The sequence below is a fragment of the Xenopus laevis genome, chromosome 3S (assembly GCF_017654675.1).
Source record: "Xenopus laevis strain J_2021 chromosome 3S, Xenopus_laevis_v10.1, whole genome shotgun sequence".
Lineage (NCBI taxonomy): Eukaryota > Metazoa > Chordata > Amphibia > Anura > Pipidae > Xenopus > Xenopus laevis.
Genome location: NC_054376.1, coordinates 21102003 through 21123339, shown reverse-complemented (window position 1 = coordinate 21123339; position 21337 = coordinate 21102003). Strand labels below are relative to the sequence as shown.

The 21337-nt window shown below is 40.5% G+C and overlaps 1 protein-coding gene across 1 annotated transcript in view; it reads right to left on the bottom strand.

Moving 5' to 3' along the window:
- Positions 1–20140, bottom strand: part of grk5l.S (G protein-coupled receptor kinase 5 like S homeolog) — a 48852-nt gene extending 28712 nt beyond the window's left edge. The window contains exon 1 of the mRNA XM_018254993.2: positions 19169–20140. Within this exon, the coding sequence (XP_018110482.1) occupies positions 19169–19220 (52 nt within the window). The 5' untranslated portion in view covers positions 19221–20140. The remainder of the gene's footprint in view (positions 1–19168) is intronic.
- Positions 20141–21337: the final 1197 nt, after the last annotated feature.

The window sequence follows — 21337 nt, the reverse complement described above, 5'->3', positions numbered from 1 at the left end:
TAACCCGGGGGACCCGCGGGTTGGACGGGTTCAGGCAGACATTCACTCAGCTCTTCCTTCCATTCTCCCTCGCCACAACCTTATTCTTTTCAGCTTTCCCCGCCAACAGCCTCTACTTTTAGGCACACACCTGTCAGACCCCCTTTTATGATGTCATAGATGAGCGGGTCCTCCTGCGGTTCGGGTGCGGGTAGCGGGAACATGCGGGTCGGGTTGCAGGTCCGGGTCCAAGAAGCAAGTATGCGGTTCGGGTGCGGGTAACGGTTCCATGTGGGTCAAATTGCGGGTACGGGTCGGGTACGGGTCCCAGAAAATGGACCCGCGCAGGACTCAACTGCACGGGTCTATAAATAGAGGAGCCTCTCGGGGTTGGGTGTGTGTTGACTTTGTTACACTTACCCGTATATACTCGTGTATAAGCCGACCCGTGTATAAGCCGAGGTACCTAATTTTACCTACAAAAACTGGAAAAACTTATTGACTCGCGTATAAGCCTAGGGTGAGAAATAAAGCTAAAGACTCTCTGTGTCTCACTTCTGTGTGCTGTGCTCACTGAAACAACACTTCTCTTGTTTAATAGATTACCTCCCCCTGAAATCATTTTCCTCCTTATCTGAAAATGTCAAGCCAGCGAAAGATTTGCTACTTATTCAGGTAGCAATGTGGGTGAACCGCTGACGCATCGTCTATTCCCCGTCTCTGATTCTCGGAGACCAGCCACTTATCTATCTGTGCTCATTACCTGCTGCCCGAACTGTTTTTAAAATCAGAGAGGGCGGATCCTGGTCTAGACTGCTGACAAAGGTGAAACCCCCAGAAGGCAGCGCCTGCACTGATTGGCTGATACCTGACTTACTTCTTCACTATGGAAACAGCATCCTTCAGGTCACCTGACCCATTAGCCACCACAGCCCCAAGGTGAGAAAGAGACAGCTCTCAGAGTCACGTGACTCCCCTCCCCCTCCTCACCTGCAGGTCCTGTACAGAGATCTCCATGTTGGTGAGGTACAGGTAAGGGACTCCACTGCCGGCTCCCTTGGGCCCGTCGCTGACAGAGAAAACATTGGCGAAGGGCTGTCCCTGCACGGGCGAGTGGCTGGAGATAGTGGCCAGGGCGCCCCAGTCACAGTGATGCGCCACCCGGGCCGTTTCATTGCGCGGAGGGAAGGGGGACGGGGATCCCGGGGCAATCAGTAGTTGGAGGAGGAAGAAGGACGCTACCAAACCACTTAGCGGGGTCATGTTGACTAACAACTAGGACACGGCGGGAGGAGCTTGCAAGGCCACCGGCCAATCACACAGAAAAACACGACCGGCTGGGAGGAGCTGGAGCACCATTTGACCAGCAGCAGGGAAGAGGCACGCGCATCGCGCATCAGTCAAATAGTTAATTTTTTTTAACTGACCCGCGTATAAGCCGAGGCGGCGTTTTTCAGCTTATTTTGGGTGCTGAAAAACTCGGCTTATACGCGAGTATATACGGTATCTTGTTTCTTAAGCCCCACTCCCAGTAACATTATTATTCTTTATTTATATAGTACGGGCATATTCTGCATACCTCTGCCCTCAAGAAAGCCAATTTCCTATTGAAACAATATGCATCGAAGAAGCAATATACACCAATGTTTTGCCCCTCAGAGCTGACGATTTCTTTCTCTCATGTCTCTTTAAAAGTGCTACTTAACCTTTGCTCCTGTGAATATATTTTTATTCATGTTTGCTCCCCTGTTCTTAACTACTGTACATAGGCATTGTATTGGATGGATATCATGTAGAGTTTAAGTGGATTTTTGTGATAAACAGAAACAAGGAATTGAAAGCACTTTTTATTTAGCCCTTGAGCCCACCACTGTTTCTTTGGAGCACTTGTGGGAGGAGATGAAGGGAGTTAATCAACTCTATAGAATGAGCTCATTATCTCTAAGCCTGACAGACAGCCAGTAAATCAAGGAAGGGAGGGGTGTGTTATACAGTGCTCTTTATCACCCTGATGATTCCAATGGGAGGGAGGAAGTGTGGGTAAAAAAAAACAAGCACTGATTAACCCTATCAACCCTATTTAACTGGCTCATTTAAAAACAGGTGTATAGTGGCCCTTAAACCATATCAATATAGAAGGTAGCTCACTCAGCGATACTATAAGGACTAGAATATAATATGGAGGGGGTGGCATTTTTTGTTTTGTCTTTTAAACTTCAAGCCTTTGGATACAATTTTTTAGACAGTAACTTCAAAAAATGTAAGTGTTTGAAAGTAATAAAAATATAATGCAGTGTTGCACTGCACTGGTAAAATTGCTGTGTTTGCTTCAGAAACACTACTATAGCTACTAATAAGCTGCTGTGTATAATTTATAAGAACTATAGTACTGTTTCTGAAGCAAACAGGCCAGTTTTACCAGTGCAGGGCAACATTACATGCTATTTTCATTACTTCAACACTTGAATTTTTTGGTGTTACTGTTCCTTTTTTTAAAATTCAAGCATGTTTTTTGTAGGCGCAAAAAAAAAAAAAAAAGTTACATACAATGTTTACCACATCGTTCATTAGTTATACCATTTCAAATTAAAGTTTTGATACAGCATGTAGAAATAACCGTTCCAAATTAACTACCAGCATACAAGGTATATCACATTGACAAATTGTAATAATGTACTCAATGAGTATGTCTAATCATGCACCCACTCCAACCACTTGTCCCAAATCTTGATATTTTTTAAGACTGCCTCTATTTTGGTAAATGAGATTCTCTAGGGTTCAAATATGTTTAACCTCCTGGATCCACTGTGAGGCCGTGGGGGGTAAGGGGTACTTCCATTTTCGTGTGATGTTTTTTTGTTAAAGGAGAAGGACAGTCTTCATAAACTTGGGGGCGCCAAATGTTTGGCACCCCCAAGTGATTGTATATACTTACCTGAAACCCCGGGCATGTGCTCCTATAAGCAGAAAACTGCACTGGCCCAGGGTTATACCAGTGAGAACCACAGAGCGATCTTCTTCTGGCATCTTCTTTCTTCAAAATTCCTGGGGCAAACAAATGCGCAGTTGAACGAAATAGCCGACTTTTTAGTTAAAGTTCGGCTTTTCATTCTACTGCACATGCGCACCTGCGAAAAGGAAAGACGGAAGAGGATTGCTCCATGGTGCACCCTGGTATAACCCCGGGCAGTTTTCTGCCAATAGGAGCACCAGCCCAGGGTTTCAGGTAAGTCAATACAATAACTTGGAGGTGCCTAACATTTTGCACCCCAAGTGTACAATGCCTTTCCTTCTCCTTTAAGAATAAACACTTTAATAAAAATACCTTGGAGGTATGTGAAGGCCAATTCCGTATAAACATACTGTTGCAGTTCTCGGGAGCTGCGTCTCTAGAATTATATTATGTTACTGCTCCTATAACTGCTGCCAGACCCTTATCTAAGTCTCCCTTTCTGCAACGACACATTACAGCCTTGATTTCAATGGGAAATTAGGCAGGAGGCCAAAATGCTGCCACTCTTTGTGGTAAAGTCTGTCAAGCAGAGCATTTAATTGCCTATCAAAAGGTAAATATTATATAATAAAAATCAAATTTAGCAGAGGGTGGAAAGTCGGCTGTGTTATCTTAAGATAAACATTAGGGCTGGAACATGCTCAGAACTCTTGATACGGAGCTGGAAATGGGCCAAGAATGTGGGATTGGGATTGTTTTCGGGATTGGGATTGTTTTCAGGATTGGGGTTGGGATGGGGGTGTGGGATTGACCTCCCTAACGCTAACCTAACACTGTCCCCATCTGATATGCAATAACCTTTTTTGCAAAAACATACCCATAAGACAGTTACAGTGGTGTGAAAAACTATTTGCCCCCTTCCTGATTTCTTATTCTTTTGCATGTTTGTCACACTTAAATGTTTCTGCTCATCAAAAACCGTTAACTATTAGTCAAAGATAACATAATTGAACACAAAATGCAGTTTTTAAATGAAGGTTTACGTTATTAAGGGAGAAAAAAAACTCCAAATCTACATGGGCCTGTGTGAAAAAGTGATTGCCCCCCTTGTTAAAAAATAACTTAACTGTGGTTTATCACACCTGAGTTCAATTTCAAAGGTTATAAAGCCATTTCTAAAGCTTTGGGACTCCAGCGAACCACAGTGAGAGCCATTATCCACAAATGGCAAAAACACGGAACAGTGGTGAACCTTCCCAGGAGTGGCCGGCCGACCAAAATTACCCCAAGAGCGCAGAGACAACTCATCCGAGAGGCCACAAAAGACCCCAGGACAACATCTAAAGAACTGCAGGCCTCACTTGCCTCAATTAAGGTCAGTGTTCACGACTCCACCATAAGAAAGAGACTGGGCAAAAACGGCCTGCATGGCAGATTTCCAAGGCGCAAACCACTTTTAAGCAAAAAGAACATTAAGGCTCGTCTCAATTTTGCTAAAAAACATCTCAATGATTGCCAAGACTTTTGGGAAAATACCTTGTGGACCGACGAGACAAAAGTTGAACTTTTTGGAAGGTGCGCGTCCCGTTACATCTGGCGTAAAAGTAACACAGCATTTCAGAAAAAGAACATCATACCAACAGTAAAATATGGTGGTGGTAGTGTGATGGTCTGGGGTTGTTTTGCTGCTTCAGGACCTGGAAGACTTGCTGTGATAGATGGAACCATGAATTCTACGGTCTACCAAAAAATCCTGAAGGAGAATGTCCGGCCATCTGTTCGTCAACTCAAGCTGAAGCGATCTTGGGTGCTGCAGCAGGACAATGACCCAAAACACACCAGCATATCCACCTCTGAATGGCTGAAGAAAAACAAAATGAAGACTTTGGAGTGGCCTAGTCAAAGTCCTGACCTGAATCCTATTGAGATGTTGTGGCATGACCTTAAAAAGGCGGTTCATGCTAGAAAACCCTCAAATAAAGCTGAATTACAACAATTCTGCAAAGATGAGTGGGCCAAAATTCCTCCAGAGCGCTGTAAAAGACTTGTTGCAAGTTATCGCAAACGCTTGATTGCAGTTATTGCTGCTAAGGGTGGCCCAACCAGTTATTAGGTTCAGGGGGCAATTACTTTTTCACACAGGTTTGGATTTCTTTTCTCCCTAAATAATAAAAACCCTCATTTAAAAACTGCATTTTGTGTTTACTTGTGTTATCTTTGACTAATAGTTAAATGTGTTTGATGATCAGAAACATTTTGTGTGACAAACATGCAAAAGAATAAGAAATCAGGAAGGGGGCAAATAATTTTTCACACCACTGTATATCAAGAGATAAATAAAAGACAATAATTCAAATATTCAATATATTTGGTAATGTGTTTTTTTGCTTATTTATGTTTTCAGACCCCCTACTATTCATCCTCCATTTGATCTCAAAACTGACCCTTGAAGGCTAGGGTAATTAATACCTAGCAACCAGAAAACTGGGCTTTTTTGCCCGTGTTTGATGTTGAAACGTGACACTGGCACTCGCAATATAAGTGGGAATCCGGAACTGGTTCCCAATAAAGAAGATCTGACTCACAATGAGAATATCTGAGAATGAAAGTAAAACAAAGCTGCTGTACTGGATGCTGGGTCAAAGAGAATTTCTTCAGAAAGAATTTTGTTTTCATATCACCGAGAATGTAAGAGGAGTACACAAAATTATTAGCATCTCCAAAGGGTGGGACTTTTGTCATTCTGATCTGGGTGCAGTCATGTGCATGTGGGTGCACATGACTGCACCCAAACATATGTCAGAAATGCCACTTTGGTCTGATCTAAACAATCGTGTAACGGCATCCCCATTTATATCAACAGGAATCCAGCCAAAGAGATCTCCAACTCTAGAGAGCCCTTATCATTTGCCTTAACTGTAATTGTTTGATGCTATCGACTAGTGATGTGCAGGCCAGATCAAAACCTGGGGGTCCCCTGATTTGGACGGTTTCAGGCCGACATTCACACAGTATTTCCGGGTCATGGGCAGGTTCGCTGATCTCTTCCTTCAATTCTCCCTGGCCACAACCTTATTCTGCCCAGCTTCCTCTACGTATAGGCGCACTACCTTGTGTGATGTCAGAGATGGGTAAAATAGAGGAGCCTTCCCAGGTTGGGTGTGGGTTGATTTTTTGTTACATTGTGGTCATCTTGTTTCTTAAAGGAATTGTTCAGTGTGAAAAGAAAAACTGGGTAAATAGATAGGCTGTGCAAAATAAAAAATGCTTCTAATATGGTTAGTTAGGCAAAAATGTAATGTATAAAGGCTGGAGTAACTGGATGTCCAAGATAACTTTGCTGATTTCTTGGTTCCCACTGATTGGTTACCAGGCAGTAACCAATCAGTGACTTGAGGGGGTGCACATGGGTCATAACTGTTTCTTTTGAATCTGTGCCGAATTCTGAGGGTCATTGCAAACTCACTGAACAGTTATGTCCCATGTGGCCCCCCTTAAAGTCGCTGACTAACTCAGAGTTAGAGAGATGCAAATCAGGAAGTAGTGCTCTGGCTTTTATGATAGACATCCAGTCTCTTCAGCCTATATACATTACATTGTTGGCTAACTAACTATATCAGAAATTTTTTTTATTTTGCACATATCTATTTAATCAGTTTTTATTTTTACACTGAACTGTTCCTTTAAGTCCCACTCCTAGTAATATTATTCTTCTTTATTCATATAGTACTGGCATATTCTCCCTACCTCTGCCCTCAAGAGAGACAATGTCCTATTGAAACAATACAACAAGAGCTCAGTACACAGGCCTTCCATTAGATACCTATTATGTGGAGTTTATAGGACCAGTAACATCAAAAAATTACTTTAAAAAAATTTGTTAGTATACATCGAAAAAAAACACCAAGACAAATAAAACTTTAAAATTGCAAAGTCTTTATTAAGAAATAACCGAAACTTGCGCTTCTCTTCAGAAACCAATCAGGCGATCCATTGTGCAGCGCTCGATTTCTCCTCCCTGCCTTCCTTAAAGGAGATAGCCAAGAAGGAGAAATCGAGCGCAGCACAATGGATCGTTGCCGTGCCGCCTTTTCTGAAGACGAGCGGAAGTGGAGTTTCGGTAACTTATTTCTTAATAAAGGCTTTGTGATTTTAAAGTTTAATTTGTCTTGGTGTTTTTTTTCAATGTATACGAACAATTTAAAAAAAAAAAATTGATGTTACTGGTCCTGTAAGTAGATTGTTGTGATAAAAAGTGCAGAACCATGGAATTAAAACCACTTTTTATTTAGCCCTTGAGAGATGCCAATAATTTTGTGTACTCCTCTTACATTCTCAGTGATATGAAAACAAAATTCTTTCTGAAGAATTTCTCCTTGACCCAGCACCTTAAGTACAGCAGCTTTGTTTTATTTTCATTCTTATATATTTTAAGATCTTCTATATCGGGAATCATAGTGCAGAGTCCATTATACAGAAAAGGAGTTGGGCAATAATAAAATTAAACTATATACTCAATATATACTCAATGCCATGAAGTGCATTATACAAATTAAATAATAATTCAAGACTTTCAACCCATGATTATATAGCCGTCCTGTAAATGTCTGTCAAGTGTGCATTAATATACATGTATGTCAAGCCAACAAGCAACATGAACTTTTTTTTTATTAAAATTAGAGAATGTAGAATTTCTATCATCAGCCATGCAGAATGAATGGTGACTTCTAGTGACGCACATACTGTTTTTTATCCATTTCCTTCCCATCCTACAGCCAAGCTATTGCAAATTCCTATTAGCTGCTGACCCTTTCAAAACCCATTCCTTGCATCCACCTCTCCGGAATGCATCTCATACTATCCCATTTTTCCAGCGCCTTCACTGGCTACCCCACAATGGCAAATCGGGAGGTATAGAGTTACAGGTATGGTATCAATTATCAAGAGAAACCCATTATCCAAAAAGCAAAGGCTGCCTCTCATATACTCCATTTTATCCAATTAATGCAGAGTCTTAAAAATTATTTCCTTTTTCTCTGTACAGGTATGGGATCTTTTATTTGGAAACTTGTTATCCAGAAAAATCCAAATAACGCAAAGGCTGTCCCCCCCCATAGACTCCATTTTATCCAAATAATCCAAATATTTAAAAATGATTTCCTTTTCCCTGTAATAATAGTAGTAGCTTGTACTTGATCCAAACCAAAATATAATTGATCCTTATTGGAAGTAAAACCAGCCTCTTGGGGTTATTTCATGTTTACATAATTTACTAGCAGATTTAAGGTATGATGATCCAAATAATGGAAAAATCCATTATGCAGAAACCCCCAGGTCCTGAGCATTCTAGATAAAAGGTCCAATACCTGTAATAATAAAACAGTACCTTGTACTTGATCCCAACCAAGATATAATTAATCCTTAATATAAGAAAAAACAGGCAATTGTGTTTATTTAATATTTAAATGATTTTCTAGTAAACCTATGGAAAGATCCATTATCCAGAAAACCCCCCTGCTGGTCTGCAAATAAGCACCCCAAATCTTACACTGTTGTTGGCCAATATAACGGTTTGGGAACCAGTGTAATAATGGATCATCCCTTTATAGGATCTATGTTTAAAGCACCAAGTTCATCTCAAAGTTATTTAGCATTAATTGATTGAAGTTTTGGAATGATTTGGCATTGCCCAAAAGCTGAAAATGTATGGTCCATTCAATGACCCTGGCAAACAGCGACTTGAAGGGGGGCCACATGATACATATCTGCATTTGATCCTCAGCATGCAGCTCAGATTCAAAAGCAACATATATGACCCATGTGCCCCCCTCAAGTCTCTGATACCAGGCAGTAACCAGTGTAAATCAAAAGAGCTGAAAAGCAGGAAGTAGTGTTCTGGCTATTATGTTAGACATCCAGTCACAAAATTTTTTGCACAGCTGATTTACCCAGTTTTTATTTTTACACTGAGCTGTTCCTTTAAGGAGGATGAGATTTGAAAGTTCTCACTGCAGAAAGGCAACAGGTCCACCCAGTTTTTAGCATGGGGTAATGTAATATTATGAACAAAGTCTACAATAGGCCTAGTTAACCATAGCAACCTGATGACCACTAATTGCTGATTGATGGCTGCAGATGACTATACATCTATTAAACTTTGTACCTTTTATTACACAAGCGCAGCTACGATAAGATAAGTCAGATGTTCTAAAAGTGCCATTACACATAAGGAATACGTGACAGTATTCTAGGAAATAATGGTGGACAGATTTAAAGAGATAAAATAGAAAAGTCCTACACAGGGCAGCTTAGCCTCACATTTCCAGTGCAGGCCTGCTTCTGTCTTTCTTCCCTCATGCTGGCCTGGGATGGTCAAGCCCAGAGTGGCAGGAATAGGGAATGCACCAAAGGAGGATGACAGATTTATCAGAGGTCGAATTTCGAATTTTTTTTTTTTTTTTTTTTTAACTTGAATGGGAGGTTATTTAAAAAAATTCTAACGTCTAGTATTCAATCGAATAGTCCCGACCAGAAAATTTGTATCAAATTCAAATCTAATTATACCTCGGAAAAAAAACTTGAATGTCACGAAGGCAATTAACATATTCAAATAGTTCAACCAACCTCTGCTATTGATTTGTAAATGAATCTGACCAGTACAAGCTAAACACGTTTAATCAAACTACATATATAGTTTTTTGAAAAAACTGCAGGTTTTAAAAAAATCCCTTACTTTGTCAAATGGGAGGCCATACTGTGACTATAACAGAGACTCTAATATGCAAATTTCAGGAGCATGCTCAGATTGTAACACTGCTTTGAGTATTCTACCCAGAATGCCTTGTTTAAGTAAACTCCTCCACTAGAAGTATCACGAGATTTCCCTCTTTTGTCCCCTGCTGGTAAAGTCATTATGCAAATGAAGGACACACACTAACTTCCAGCAGGTGACAGCACTACTGTACAGCAGCTAACAAACAGGTTTGGCTGATTTGAAAATAGCTTAGAAGGGTTGATAAGCAAGCAAGGAATTTCAACTGAGCATGTGCGAGATTTCAGAGCTACAGTTAGTGGGAAGATATAGGTAGGCGGAGCCAGTGAAATCCAAGATGCCTCAGATAGAACTGCAGTGGAGATAGGGGGGATCTTGTAGAAGGTATAGTGAGCTGATCATTTACATTATACAAACAATTCTAACTATTCTAAAATTCGGATTTCTAGAATTTTCACATAGTGTATTTACTTAGTAAATGATTTTGGTCATGATTGGTGCCCTTTAAGTGTAAAGTTTTCATTTTTCACTTTCTAAAGCAGCTCTGGGAAGGGGGGGTCTAACTAAAGTTTGAAATTGATTCATTTAGTTGATACATTTCTTACCTTTGTCCCTGCTGAGCAGAATCCATGGGTTTCATTAAAAGCAGCTGTTATAAATGATAATTCACCAGAGATGATGCTGAGAAATGTATCAACTAAATGTTGCAAAATTGTAACAGTTTAGAGTCTGCATCTGGATCACTGAGCTGCCAGAGACAGGAATATTAACCTTGAAACCTAGATTTTGAAAAACCGGCAAAAAATTGGAAAAAGTCTTTATTCCTTGTTTAGAATATGTGCAGGATGGTGCCGCGTTTGGCTAATACAAGTTCTTTAAAAGAGACGCTTGCGGAGCCCAATATATCCCACTTCTATCACATTTCAAAACAAGTGTTTCAAGCACAATTTGGAGAATTGGAAATACAAACCTCACAACCTCAATTTGAAATGGTGTTATGGTCTCCTTATTGAACGAAATTAACATCCACGCTATACAAGACCTTGTTGCAAACGTCTCCCCCTCCTTTTAAGTCAGCATATCAAAAATGGCTAGCTGACATCCCAGACCTCGAAGATGAGGAATGGGACGAAGCAATAGATAAAAGGTTATAGCCATCTCTACTCACTACGTGACAAACTAGTTCACTTTAAATGGCTTCATTAATTCTATATCACCCCTGTGCGATTAAGGCCATGGCAAACTTCTTACACATGTCCAACCGAAGTTATGGATATCTTAAATATTAGATTTCCCTATGCTGCGGACCCCACAGGTGTTTATATTAGGAATCATAGACGAAATCATATACGCTAATCATGTTAGATACCGAACACTGCTGTACTATGCCAAGAAAGTAATTGCTATGGCATGGATGGGTCCCCAACCACCCACAGTGCAAAACTGGATAACATTGGTGAATCAGAATCTGCCTCTCATTAAACTCACCTTACTAGCCAGAGGCTCACTGAAAAGATTTGAAAAAACTCATGGTGGGAAGCGGGGCTTGGGGGTCAGGGCTCTCTAACATGAAAATAAACATTTATACTATAAAAGGTAAAATCTCTTGATTTTATCTAGAACATGCTGTTACGATTCAATGACGATGATAGGTATTTCAGAGGTAACATCCACATCTCAATGTAGTCAGTTTTTCTACATTCCACTGCAGGGAAGACCTGGACGAAACACACATGAGTATACAAACTACTCGCCGCACGTTTTCATCCGACAGTCGGATGCATGTAGTTTGTACCTGCAATTTCACATCCAGTTCCATTCTTTTCAGCACGTCAGACTTGTTGCATGCGTGTCATCGCTTGGCAACGAGTCGGACGTAAGCGCACTGTGGAGTACAGCCTTAGGGTGGTTGATCCAGCTGTATCTGGTACTTGGATGCACCTGTTTGAGTACAGGCCTGGAAGAAAGACTAGGCTATGTTTCGGCCTTTGCTCCCCTGTGGTGGAATGCAAAGTATGAGCCCTACTACACCACATGATCAAATGTATCCCCAAAAGGAAACCCAGCAGCCCAAAATATATCATCCTTGCCGCCAAAACTGGAAGCACTGGCTTGTCTGCAAATAAAGTGTAATTATTTCACTTATGTCACCCACCTTAACATATACAGGGAACGATTGAAAATGTAGTTGGTGGAACAGACCAAGGTAGATGCAGAGCTTTGCTGCAAAAAATCCTTTTATACAGGGAACGATGTACCCCTTATGGCAAAATATAAGCACATCAGTCACAAGGACCTGTGCTTTTTATACAGGTCATGGAAGTCTGAGGTAAAGTCTGTTAATTAGATAAAGGTGGCAATACATGGGCTGATAAAAGCTGCTGACTCAATCTTTCCCAGTTGACAGGCTTGCTCGATATGTTTTAGGCAGATTTGATTGACAGATTGGCATGTTGGTACGTTCCTCTTTTTGAAGGCTTGCATTAGGGGCAATTATGGTCCAACTGATAGTCCAGAGCCAAACCGTCAGATCAGCCCCATAGCTAATCAAGCTGTGGGTTAAGCTGGCCATAGACGCAAAGATCTGATCGTACGAATCGAGGATTCGTATGATTTTCGGACCGTGTGTGGAGAGTCCCGACATTTTTCGTCCGGCGGAGATCGGTCGTTTGGTCGATCGGACAGGTTAGAAAATTTCTGTCGGCTGCCGATAATATCTCTGCGTGTATTGCCGACCGTACGATTTTCAGTGGGAGACTGTCACTAGCTTTGGTTGGACATAGATATCGTACGATTGCTGTCAGGGGCAGCACATTGCTGATCTGTTCTTTAACTAATCTGACTGGTAAGACTTTGATCTGAATGGTAAGTGGCGGGTCAGGAGATGGGAAAGTCAGATCGTACGATGATTCGTACGATCGGATCTTTGCATCTATGGCCAGCTTAACTGAGAGAAAGCCACAGGAGCAGTGCTAGCTGCTGAAAGGAATTTCAGTGTTTATTTACACAACATGTTTCGGGCTCTGGGCCCTTTATCAAGTGTAATATAAACAACAGTATGAGATACATTTAAAGGTTGAAACAGGTTCTTGTGAGTGGGACATTCCCCTCCTGGGAGGGTGCATAATTAATAGGTACTTGTAGTGTCCATATACAGTCCATTGTCCATTCACGAGTACCCAATAAAGAGCAATCACCTATAGCATAGGTGACCATAGCACCCACGTGAATGTGGGCAAAATTCTCTCCTTCAAAAGAGTGGATCTTTACATATATGGGCACCTATAGGTTTCAAGTGCTCATGGGATGTGAGTGACATTACTAAGCAGTGTTTATCAGAATATCTTTTAGATTACAGATACAAGCAAAAATAAATTTTGCACATTTTTTTCACCTTACAGGAGTTGTTCACTTTTAAAATAACATTTAGTATGATGTTGAGAGGGATATTCTGCAATTGGTTTTCATTTTTATTATTTGTGGTTTTTGAGTTATTTAGCTTTTTATTCAGCAGCTCTCCAGTTTGCAGTTTCAGCCATCTGATAGCTAGGGTCTAAATTATCATAGAAACCATGCCTTGAATTGAATAAGAGGCTGGAATATGAATAGGAGAGGACCAATTACAAAGATGAGTAATAAAAAATAACAATAAATTTGTAGCCTTACAGAGCATTTGTTTTTTATATGGAGTCAGTGACCCCTATTTAAAAGCTGGAAAGAGTCAGAAGAAGAAAGCAAATAATTAAAAAATGATAGAAAATAATGTCGACCAATTGAAACATTGCTTAGAATTAGCAATTCTAGAACATTTTAAAGTTAACTTAAAGGTGAACCACCCTTTTAAATGTGGAACTGTTTTTTTTAAGCAGAAAGGGAGTTGCTGTAGGTCCATTGGTGTATTCCCAATAAATGTACTTCTGCAGGTTTTATACACAGAGTTACTCCTAAGCTTGCCTAAAGCTGTGCATATCGATTCAATTCATGTCACGTCTCTAGAAGTCACTGTGCTGTAACACTGCTTCACCGATGAAAACAATAGAATGCGGAGTACTGTATGATGGTTGCTCCGGATCTATTCACAGGTAATTGTTAAAATGCCAAAGGATACCGGAGGAGAAGGCTGCAAACTATTGCTCAACTAATCTCAGAAATCAGAATCATTTAACAAATAGAGATATCCAGCACAGAACTCCAACTATAATCCAAAGCAATGTTCCAGGCCTAAGGCTTTTCCCTCTAAGCTGTGAATACCTGTAACAATCACTGCAAACTGATGAAATTCCTGTGCCGAATATCGCACGCCCCACAGCAGATGCCACCGTGCTAACTTGCTCCTTCTCACTGAAGTGGTCATTTGTGCATAAAAACTTTTTTATTTTGCCTTGCTCTATAAATGTCACGTCTATTAGGTTTAAACTCAGGGTAAGGACATACAGGCATTTTGGATCACTGCATCCCTGTCAAAAAGAGCCAAATGGCAAGAACTGCTTTAAAGAAGAAGGAAAGGTAAAATTACTAGGGTTGCCAAAAGTAAGGCACCCCCAGTGATTGTATTCACTTACCCGACACCCTAGATTGATGCTCATGTTAGAAGAAAACTGCCCTCGTCTGGGGTTCTTCCCAGCAAGCACCACAGATCAGCCTTATTCTTCTGCTTCCTTCTCTACCCCAGGATTGATGGATACGCAGTAAACTAAAAAAAAAGCTAGCTTTTTGTTAAAGTTTGGCTTTCCGCTCTACAGCAGGTGCTCACCCACACCAAGAAAGAAGCGGGAATAGGATAACCCTGTTTTATAGTACTTTCTGAGAAGAACCCTGGGGCGGGAGCAGTTTTCTGATAAAAGGAGCACCAGCCTGGGGTATCAGGTGAGAGCTGTGTATACAACAATTTTACCATTCAAATTTAAAAAGAGTTGGGGAGCAACACCAGCATGAAAAATGTCCTGGGAGTGCCACATAAGGATTATAAGGATTACTAATACTAATTACTAATTACTAATAGGATTAGATAAGGATTACTAATTGGTAGCCCTTATGTGGACAGGCAGCCTAATGGAGGCTCTTTTTGGCAGTACACAGTATTTATGCCACCTAATCCTGCCTCCAACCAGAAACTCAAATAAAAGCACCAAGGTGTTGGTAAGCAACATGTTGATAGTGAGCTACTACCACAAGTGAATATAGTTCACTTGTAATTAATATTCACTCACTTGTATTACCCAATTTCAGGCTGTGTAGAGGTATATAAACCAGAATAGGGATACTAAAAACAAGAGAAAGCAGTAAAACCCCACATTACCTTACTAAAATTAATTGAGATCTAATTATATAAGTGCTTAGTGCTATTATAAACATATGCTTAGTTCTCAATCAATTTAGCACCAACATACAATTAATGGTATTTCAATCGATTGTGTTAATACAAATAATTATGATTAAAGTGCTTAAGTGCCACAAATTAGGTGCAGCGACCTTCAACAAAATGTATCTACACACAATTGATGAATAATCTAAAAGTTCATGGTTCTTATATGAATTAAATAAGGTGCTAGTGCTGTAGTTATAATTTTAAAGTGAGTTCATGGTATCAAACAATTAAAAATAAAGCATCAGCAATTCATGAACAAAAGTTAGAAATTAGAAAATAGTATAGAGTTGTCCCGAAGAAACTAGCTGCGTTGATCTAAGCCCTGGGACACCACACGTGGGAGAAAGGCAGAACACTGAGGACTGTGGTCTCGTTGCTACGTTTAACTGTCTTGTAAGGAGAGCTAACTTTGCTATAAAACCAACAAATCCTCAGTGCCTTAGTGAGATAAAAGAGAATAAAAGGAATGAATGCTGCGCTAATAGCGCTACAATTCCATTAAATTTCTCTGGATCCGAGATTCAATTAAAGTTTAAAAAGGTAAGATTTCAATAATGAGCTTTTTTTTTTAAAAAAAAAGGGTTTGAAGGCTCGCCGACGTACGTTTCACTTACGCTTTATCAAGGCAAATGGGCTTTTCATCTGTTGCATGGCTTTTTAAAGCTTCAGCGTCTGACATCACAGAGATCTCATTGAGATCTCGCGAGATTCTCACACTGTGGAGCCTCATTGCTGCACATCTGTCAGCATGATACTCACAGCTTTCCTAACATGTCAACCACGCCAGTTTGTCTCAGGAATACAACCAGACTCAATGATAATCTCCGCCCATAAGGGGAGGATGTCAGGGTTTTTACCACGGATCTATGGGGAAAAGGGTTACCAACGAGATTAAAATAGCAACCAATATAATGTCCAGAAGTAACATTTCGGTTCACTGTTTTTAATCAAAGCGTTAATATAGGTGTATATAGACTTAGATGAATGCCTGGAAAAGCATATTTTCATTTATACCATTAGGAGAGATTGTATTTAATTTAAAAATCCAGTAACTTTCCCTTCTGAGAAGTGCTTGTTCCAGATCACCCTTTCTGATGCCTAGATTGATTTTTTCTATGGCCCAGAACTTTAAGTCTGCTGGATTCATATTATGGTATTTTTTAAAATGCCAAGCAACTATAGATAGAGTTGCATCTGTTTTATCAGTCTTGCCAGCATTGCGTATAGAACTGCAATGCTGCTGAACTCTTATCTTCAGCATTTGGGTTGTCATACCCACATATTTCTTGCCACACGGGCATTCCAAGCAATAAATCACTCCCCTGGATTTGCAATTAATATGTGAATTGACATTATGATGTTTACCAAATCTGTGTCATAAAAGGATGTAGTTCTTGACATTTTTCGAAACACATGTTGCATTCACCACATGGAAAACATCCCCTATTACTAGCCAGTTTCTGGGGATTTTTAAAATGACTATTGGACAATTTGTCCTTTAAATTTGGACTTCGTTTATAGCAAATTTAAACTCTTTCATCAAGAATGGTACTCAGTGTTTCATCCTCTTTTAGAATCAACCAATGTTTATTGATAATATTTTGTATTTGACAACTGTTTGTGTTGTATGTGGTGATAAATCTCACTGTATTGTAGTCAGTGGATTTCTCTTTTATCTGTAATAATTGTGACCTCTCAGTACATAGGGCTCTATGGTATGGAGTACCCTCTTTGTTTTAATCTGACTTTTAGTTCCCTGGCTTGTTCCTTAAATATTTCAAAGGAAGAGCAATTTCTTTTCAGGCGTAGGAATTCAACTATTGGGAGAGACTTTTTCACCGAATAAGGATGATAGCTGGAGAAGTTTAACAAGGAATTAGTAGCGGTTACCTTCCTATAGTTCCTAGTTCCTAACTTGCCACCTTCGTTATTAATTATCATGAGGTCCAGGAAGGAAATCATGGATTCTGATACATTGACAGTCAGTTTTATATTGAGATTGTTGATATTAAGTTTGTCAACAAAATCTAGGGCCTCCTCTTTTGTGCCCAAACATATTGTTGAAGGTCGCAGCACCTAATTTGTGGCACTAAAGCATTTTAATCATAATTATTTGTATTAACACAATCAATTGAAATACCATTAATTGTATGTTGGTGCTAAATTGATTGAGAACTAAGCATATGTTTATAATAGCACTAAGCACTTCTATAATTAGATCTCAATTAATTTTAGTAAGGTAGTGTGGGGTTTTACTGCTTTCTCTTGTTATTGATAGTGAGCTACTAGTTAGGGACACTGGCTAAGGGAATACAGTCACTTGGGGTGTGCACAAATTTTGCCCCCCTGGCCATCTTTTAGCTCAGGGCTTTCCAAGTGGCGCCCCCCCCCCCCCTGCTCTGTTCTGCCTTCCCTATACTCCCTGTGTGTGCCATACTCTGCCTGCCCTATGCTCCATGTTTGTGCCCTACTTTGCCTACTCTATACTCCATGTGTGTGCCATATTCTGTCTGCCCCAGGCTCCCTGGGTGTGCCCAACTCTACCTGCCTTATTGTCATTGGGTATGCCATACTCTGCCTGTGGAACATAAGCCTGGTATTTGTTCTGGGGGTTTGTTAGCGTTTGAAAATTATTGTTAGGGGCCCCTAAGGTGTTTAATCATATGATGGGGGTGCTGTGTTAGCCACAGGGAGGAAGAGGCATATGGATTTAAGGGTATGTCTTAAAGTGATACGGATGCTAAAAAATACTTTTTTAAGATATGAATGTACATTAAAAGTTACATATAGGTCATGTTGATCATTTTTTGTTTTTGTAAATAATTGTTAGTTGAAGTTCCTATACCTGACTGTTTTGCCACCTGACTGTCCCGTTTTTAATTTTCTAATGCTAACTGACTTCTGCTGCACAAATATGGCAGCCCCCTCATAGACGAGCACAGGGAGTCAGATGGGTAATGTAAAAGCTTTGAGCAAATACTTTTTGGCAAAATTATAAGAAGCAAACAAAGCCAATACTATGATAGATGTAAAATGGTTTCATTTCTGTTGTCAGTATCTCTTTAATATGACAACTTTTTTTCACATATGAGTGACATCCCTGCAGTGAGCACCAACCGTTTTGGTTTTTTGGTGTGCTATTAATGTGGACATGTCTTGTAGTGTCATGTGGCAGCAGTTTCAATTATGGATCCGCACACACCAATTTTCTGCAGTTTTTCTTTTATTTATATTCACCACCAATATCAACGTTTCGGGGGGTACAACCTCCCTTCGTCAGGATATCCTGACGAAGGGAGGTTGTACCCCCCGAAACGTTGATATTGGTGGTGAATATAAATAAAAGAAAAACTGCAGAAAATTGGTGTGTGCGGATCCATAATTGAAACTGCTGCCATTGGAAGGCCACGTCAGGCCGAAGGATAACCAGCACCACTAAAGCAGATAAAGTGAGTAAAATTCCAGGTGTGCGGTGTAACCATTTCAATACAATTGTAGTGTCATGTGGCCTTGAGGTAAAATGGGTGTGATCTAAAGTGGGTGTGGTCTAAAAACAGGGAGTAGCTAACACTGGCTTCCATTATCAGCCCTCCACCATGTAGACCAGAAAAATTTCAGCCCTCAGTACCATAGTAGTTGGACAGCACTCTAGCTTGTTCCCAGGCATCCCCTTTAGATCTGTACAGTGCATGTGCCCAGCTTCAATCCTCGTAGTGAACCAGGCAAGATGATGGCAGCTGGCCCCTCTAAAGAGCATATCTTTAGTAGTCATGAATATAATTTTTTATGCACAAACTGCCCATCGTGCACTGCACTAAGTGAACAGTCTGATTGGTGTTTTGAACGCAAAATTGGTCACCGATTCCATGGGTTAGGTGTAGGTTCAGTTTTTCCTGACCCGCGCATCATTACCACATACAACCTACAGGCTGCCAGTTGGACATCCCTGACCAAGTCAAAAACATACAAATAATGTATCTAAAGATATATAGGATAAAAGAAAAGAAAAACTTTCAACCTCCACAGAGAGGCATAAAGAACATTGTATCGTCACATACATTAAAAAAACAAAAAAAACAAACAAACAAAAACGTACCTTCCCTTGCTTTCAGCAAAACCGTATTCGCTACGATATTCTCAAGTTCCATTATGTTCTGGGATACAGAAGAACTAGCCCAAGATTGTGCAGGAAACAGTACAGGGGTGCACTAGTAATGCCATATAAAGGGGTGCATGTCTTTACAAGGAATGACCAGCAATCGAAAAAATAATCCAATTATGCCTTCCCGGGATCAGCATCTAAATGATATGGGGGAGGGGGTGGGTTGCAGATCAACCCAAAAATAAATAATTAAATTCCATTTAATAGGTTCCCTTTCATCTTATAGTCATTAAATAGACAAGGTTAAAAATGAAAGGGTATAAAATAGCGCAAGGCTTGAAATTCTGTGCGAAATCCACAAACTCATCAGTTTGGGATACAGGGAAAACAACATAAATAAATAGAAGTAGTTAAAATAGGAAAGCTACACAGGCTCTCCCCAAATCCCAAGAAGGGGTGTGTTGGCCCAATGGCATATTCTGGGAGGTTTGGTTCTAAAAGGCTTGAACACTTCTCGGAAGAGCAGAGTATCTACAAGCTGGGACCCCCCATATCCATTCATAAGGGGATGTAAGGAACAGAACTGAGAGCGCCTGTTACATGTTCGCCCCTCACAAGCAGCCAAGATGGGACCCTAAGGGTCAGCGCCTCCTCGCAGGGACAAAGGATCGGAGCAGCCCAGTAACAGAACCTGGGGATGTCTCCGCTTGTTACCCCCACGCGTGATCAGCCCTCGGTAATCAGCAGCAAAAGCACCAGCAGGAAGTAACATGGAACTAGAGGGCAGGATACACAACGTTCTAAAAAGAGGCGGGGACTTGGAAATCAGAAGGCTGGAAACGCACCGTCCCCATTGAGGAGGGCGGGGATATTTTACATGACGTCAACGGGGGCGCGCAAAGCGCCTCTGGGAGTTGTGGTTCGCCAGGAGATTCTTTCGAGGAGCAGCAGGACCAGTTTGAAACGAAAGTGATTTCCGGTAGTTCTGCTTGGTGCAGTCTAGTCACAGTCCTGCTCTCTGCAATTGTGGACTAGTTTGTTCTCCTGCGTGATACTGTGCCCCTGGAGATGTGCCTGCTTTTTATTCCGGAACTTCAGCCTAGAATTATATCAGCCCAGAAGTATTTGAGAAGTGTCCGGTGACAATACATCCATCGTTTCTACCGGTTTCACATTTTTCAGGGGACCAGGAACAAAATGATGTAAAATCCCTGTAAAAATCAGGGCATTATGTTAACAGCAATATATAGTCACAGGAGTCTGTTTTCCTTTAAAATATTATGATCACTGGGGCCTGTGTCTTTGTTTCTTTAAAATGTTTAAAAGTTGAGCTTTATAAAGTGTAAAAACCACAAAAAACTCTGATGCAAAACTTCTCCAAATAAAAACATTGGAGAACACCATAAAAGTTGCGCTCATCCTATTGGACCATATTTTTTTTAGCCATTTGGACTTTCTCATTTTAATGTGGATCTTCTGTGTTTACGGTTGTACTTATATTCGGATCTTTTAATAAATGACATGGTATTTTTGGTTTTAGTGAAATTGAGTTTAACCATTGTTTCACGAAAACCATTAGGAAAACGTAACAACCCCCCCCGAACAATGTAGGTCTCTATAAAAAGATATTGCATAAAACAGCTCATGTGTAAAACCCTGCTTCATGTAAATAAACCATTTTCATAATAATATACTTTTTTTTAGTAGTATGTGCCATTGGGCAATCCTAAATAGAAAATTGGCATTTTAAAAAATAAGGGCCACCGCCTGGGATCTTAGGATTCACACACAAACAAACCACACACATGTTAGGTCACATGAGCCAAGGTAGTGGCTAGTTCCTATCCTAGGAAAGGACCTGACGTCACAGTCATGTGATCCTACCATGTGACTGCTCCACTGCGGCTTACCTATTCGTGAGCAGCAAATTCAAACATGGGAAAGTGGTAATGGGTTCTAGTGGCGGGCTGCGGACTCTTGACAGGACCTGCAACTAAATTCCCAGGGTTGCCAACTTGTATTGTATGTTTAGTACAGGTTGCAACCTCTACCTCAGGTTTTGGGGCAGTTCATTGTGTCGCTGGATGTTTGTAGGGATTGAAGGGATCACTGCCTCTGAATTTATGTGGGGTGAGGGGGGATCACAGTGAATTAATGTCAGGT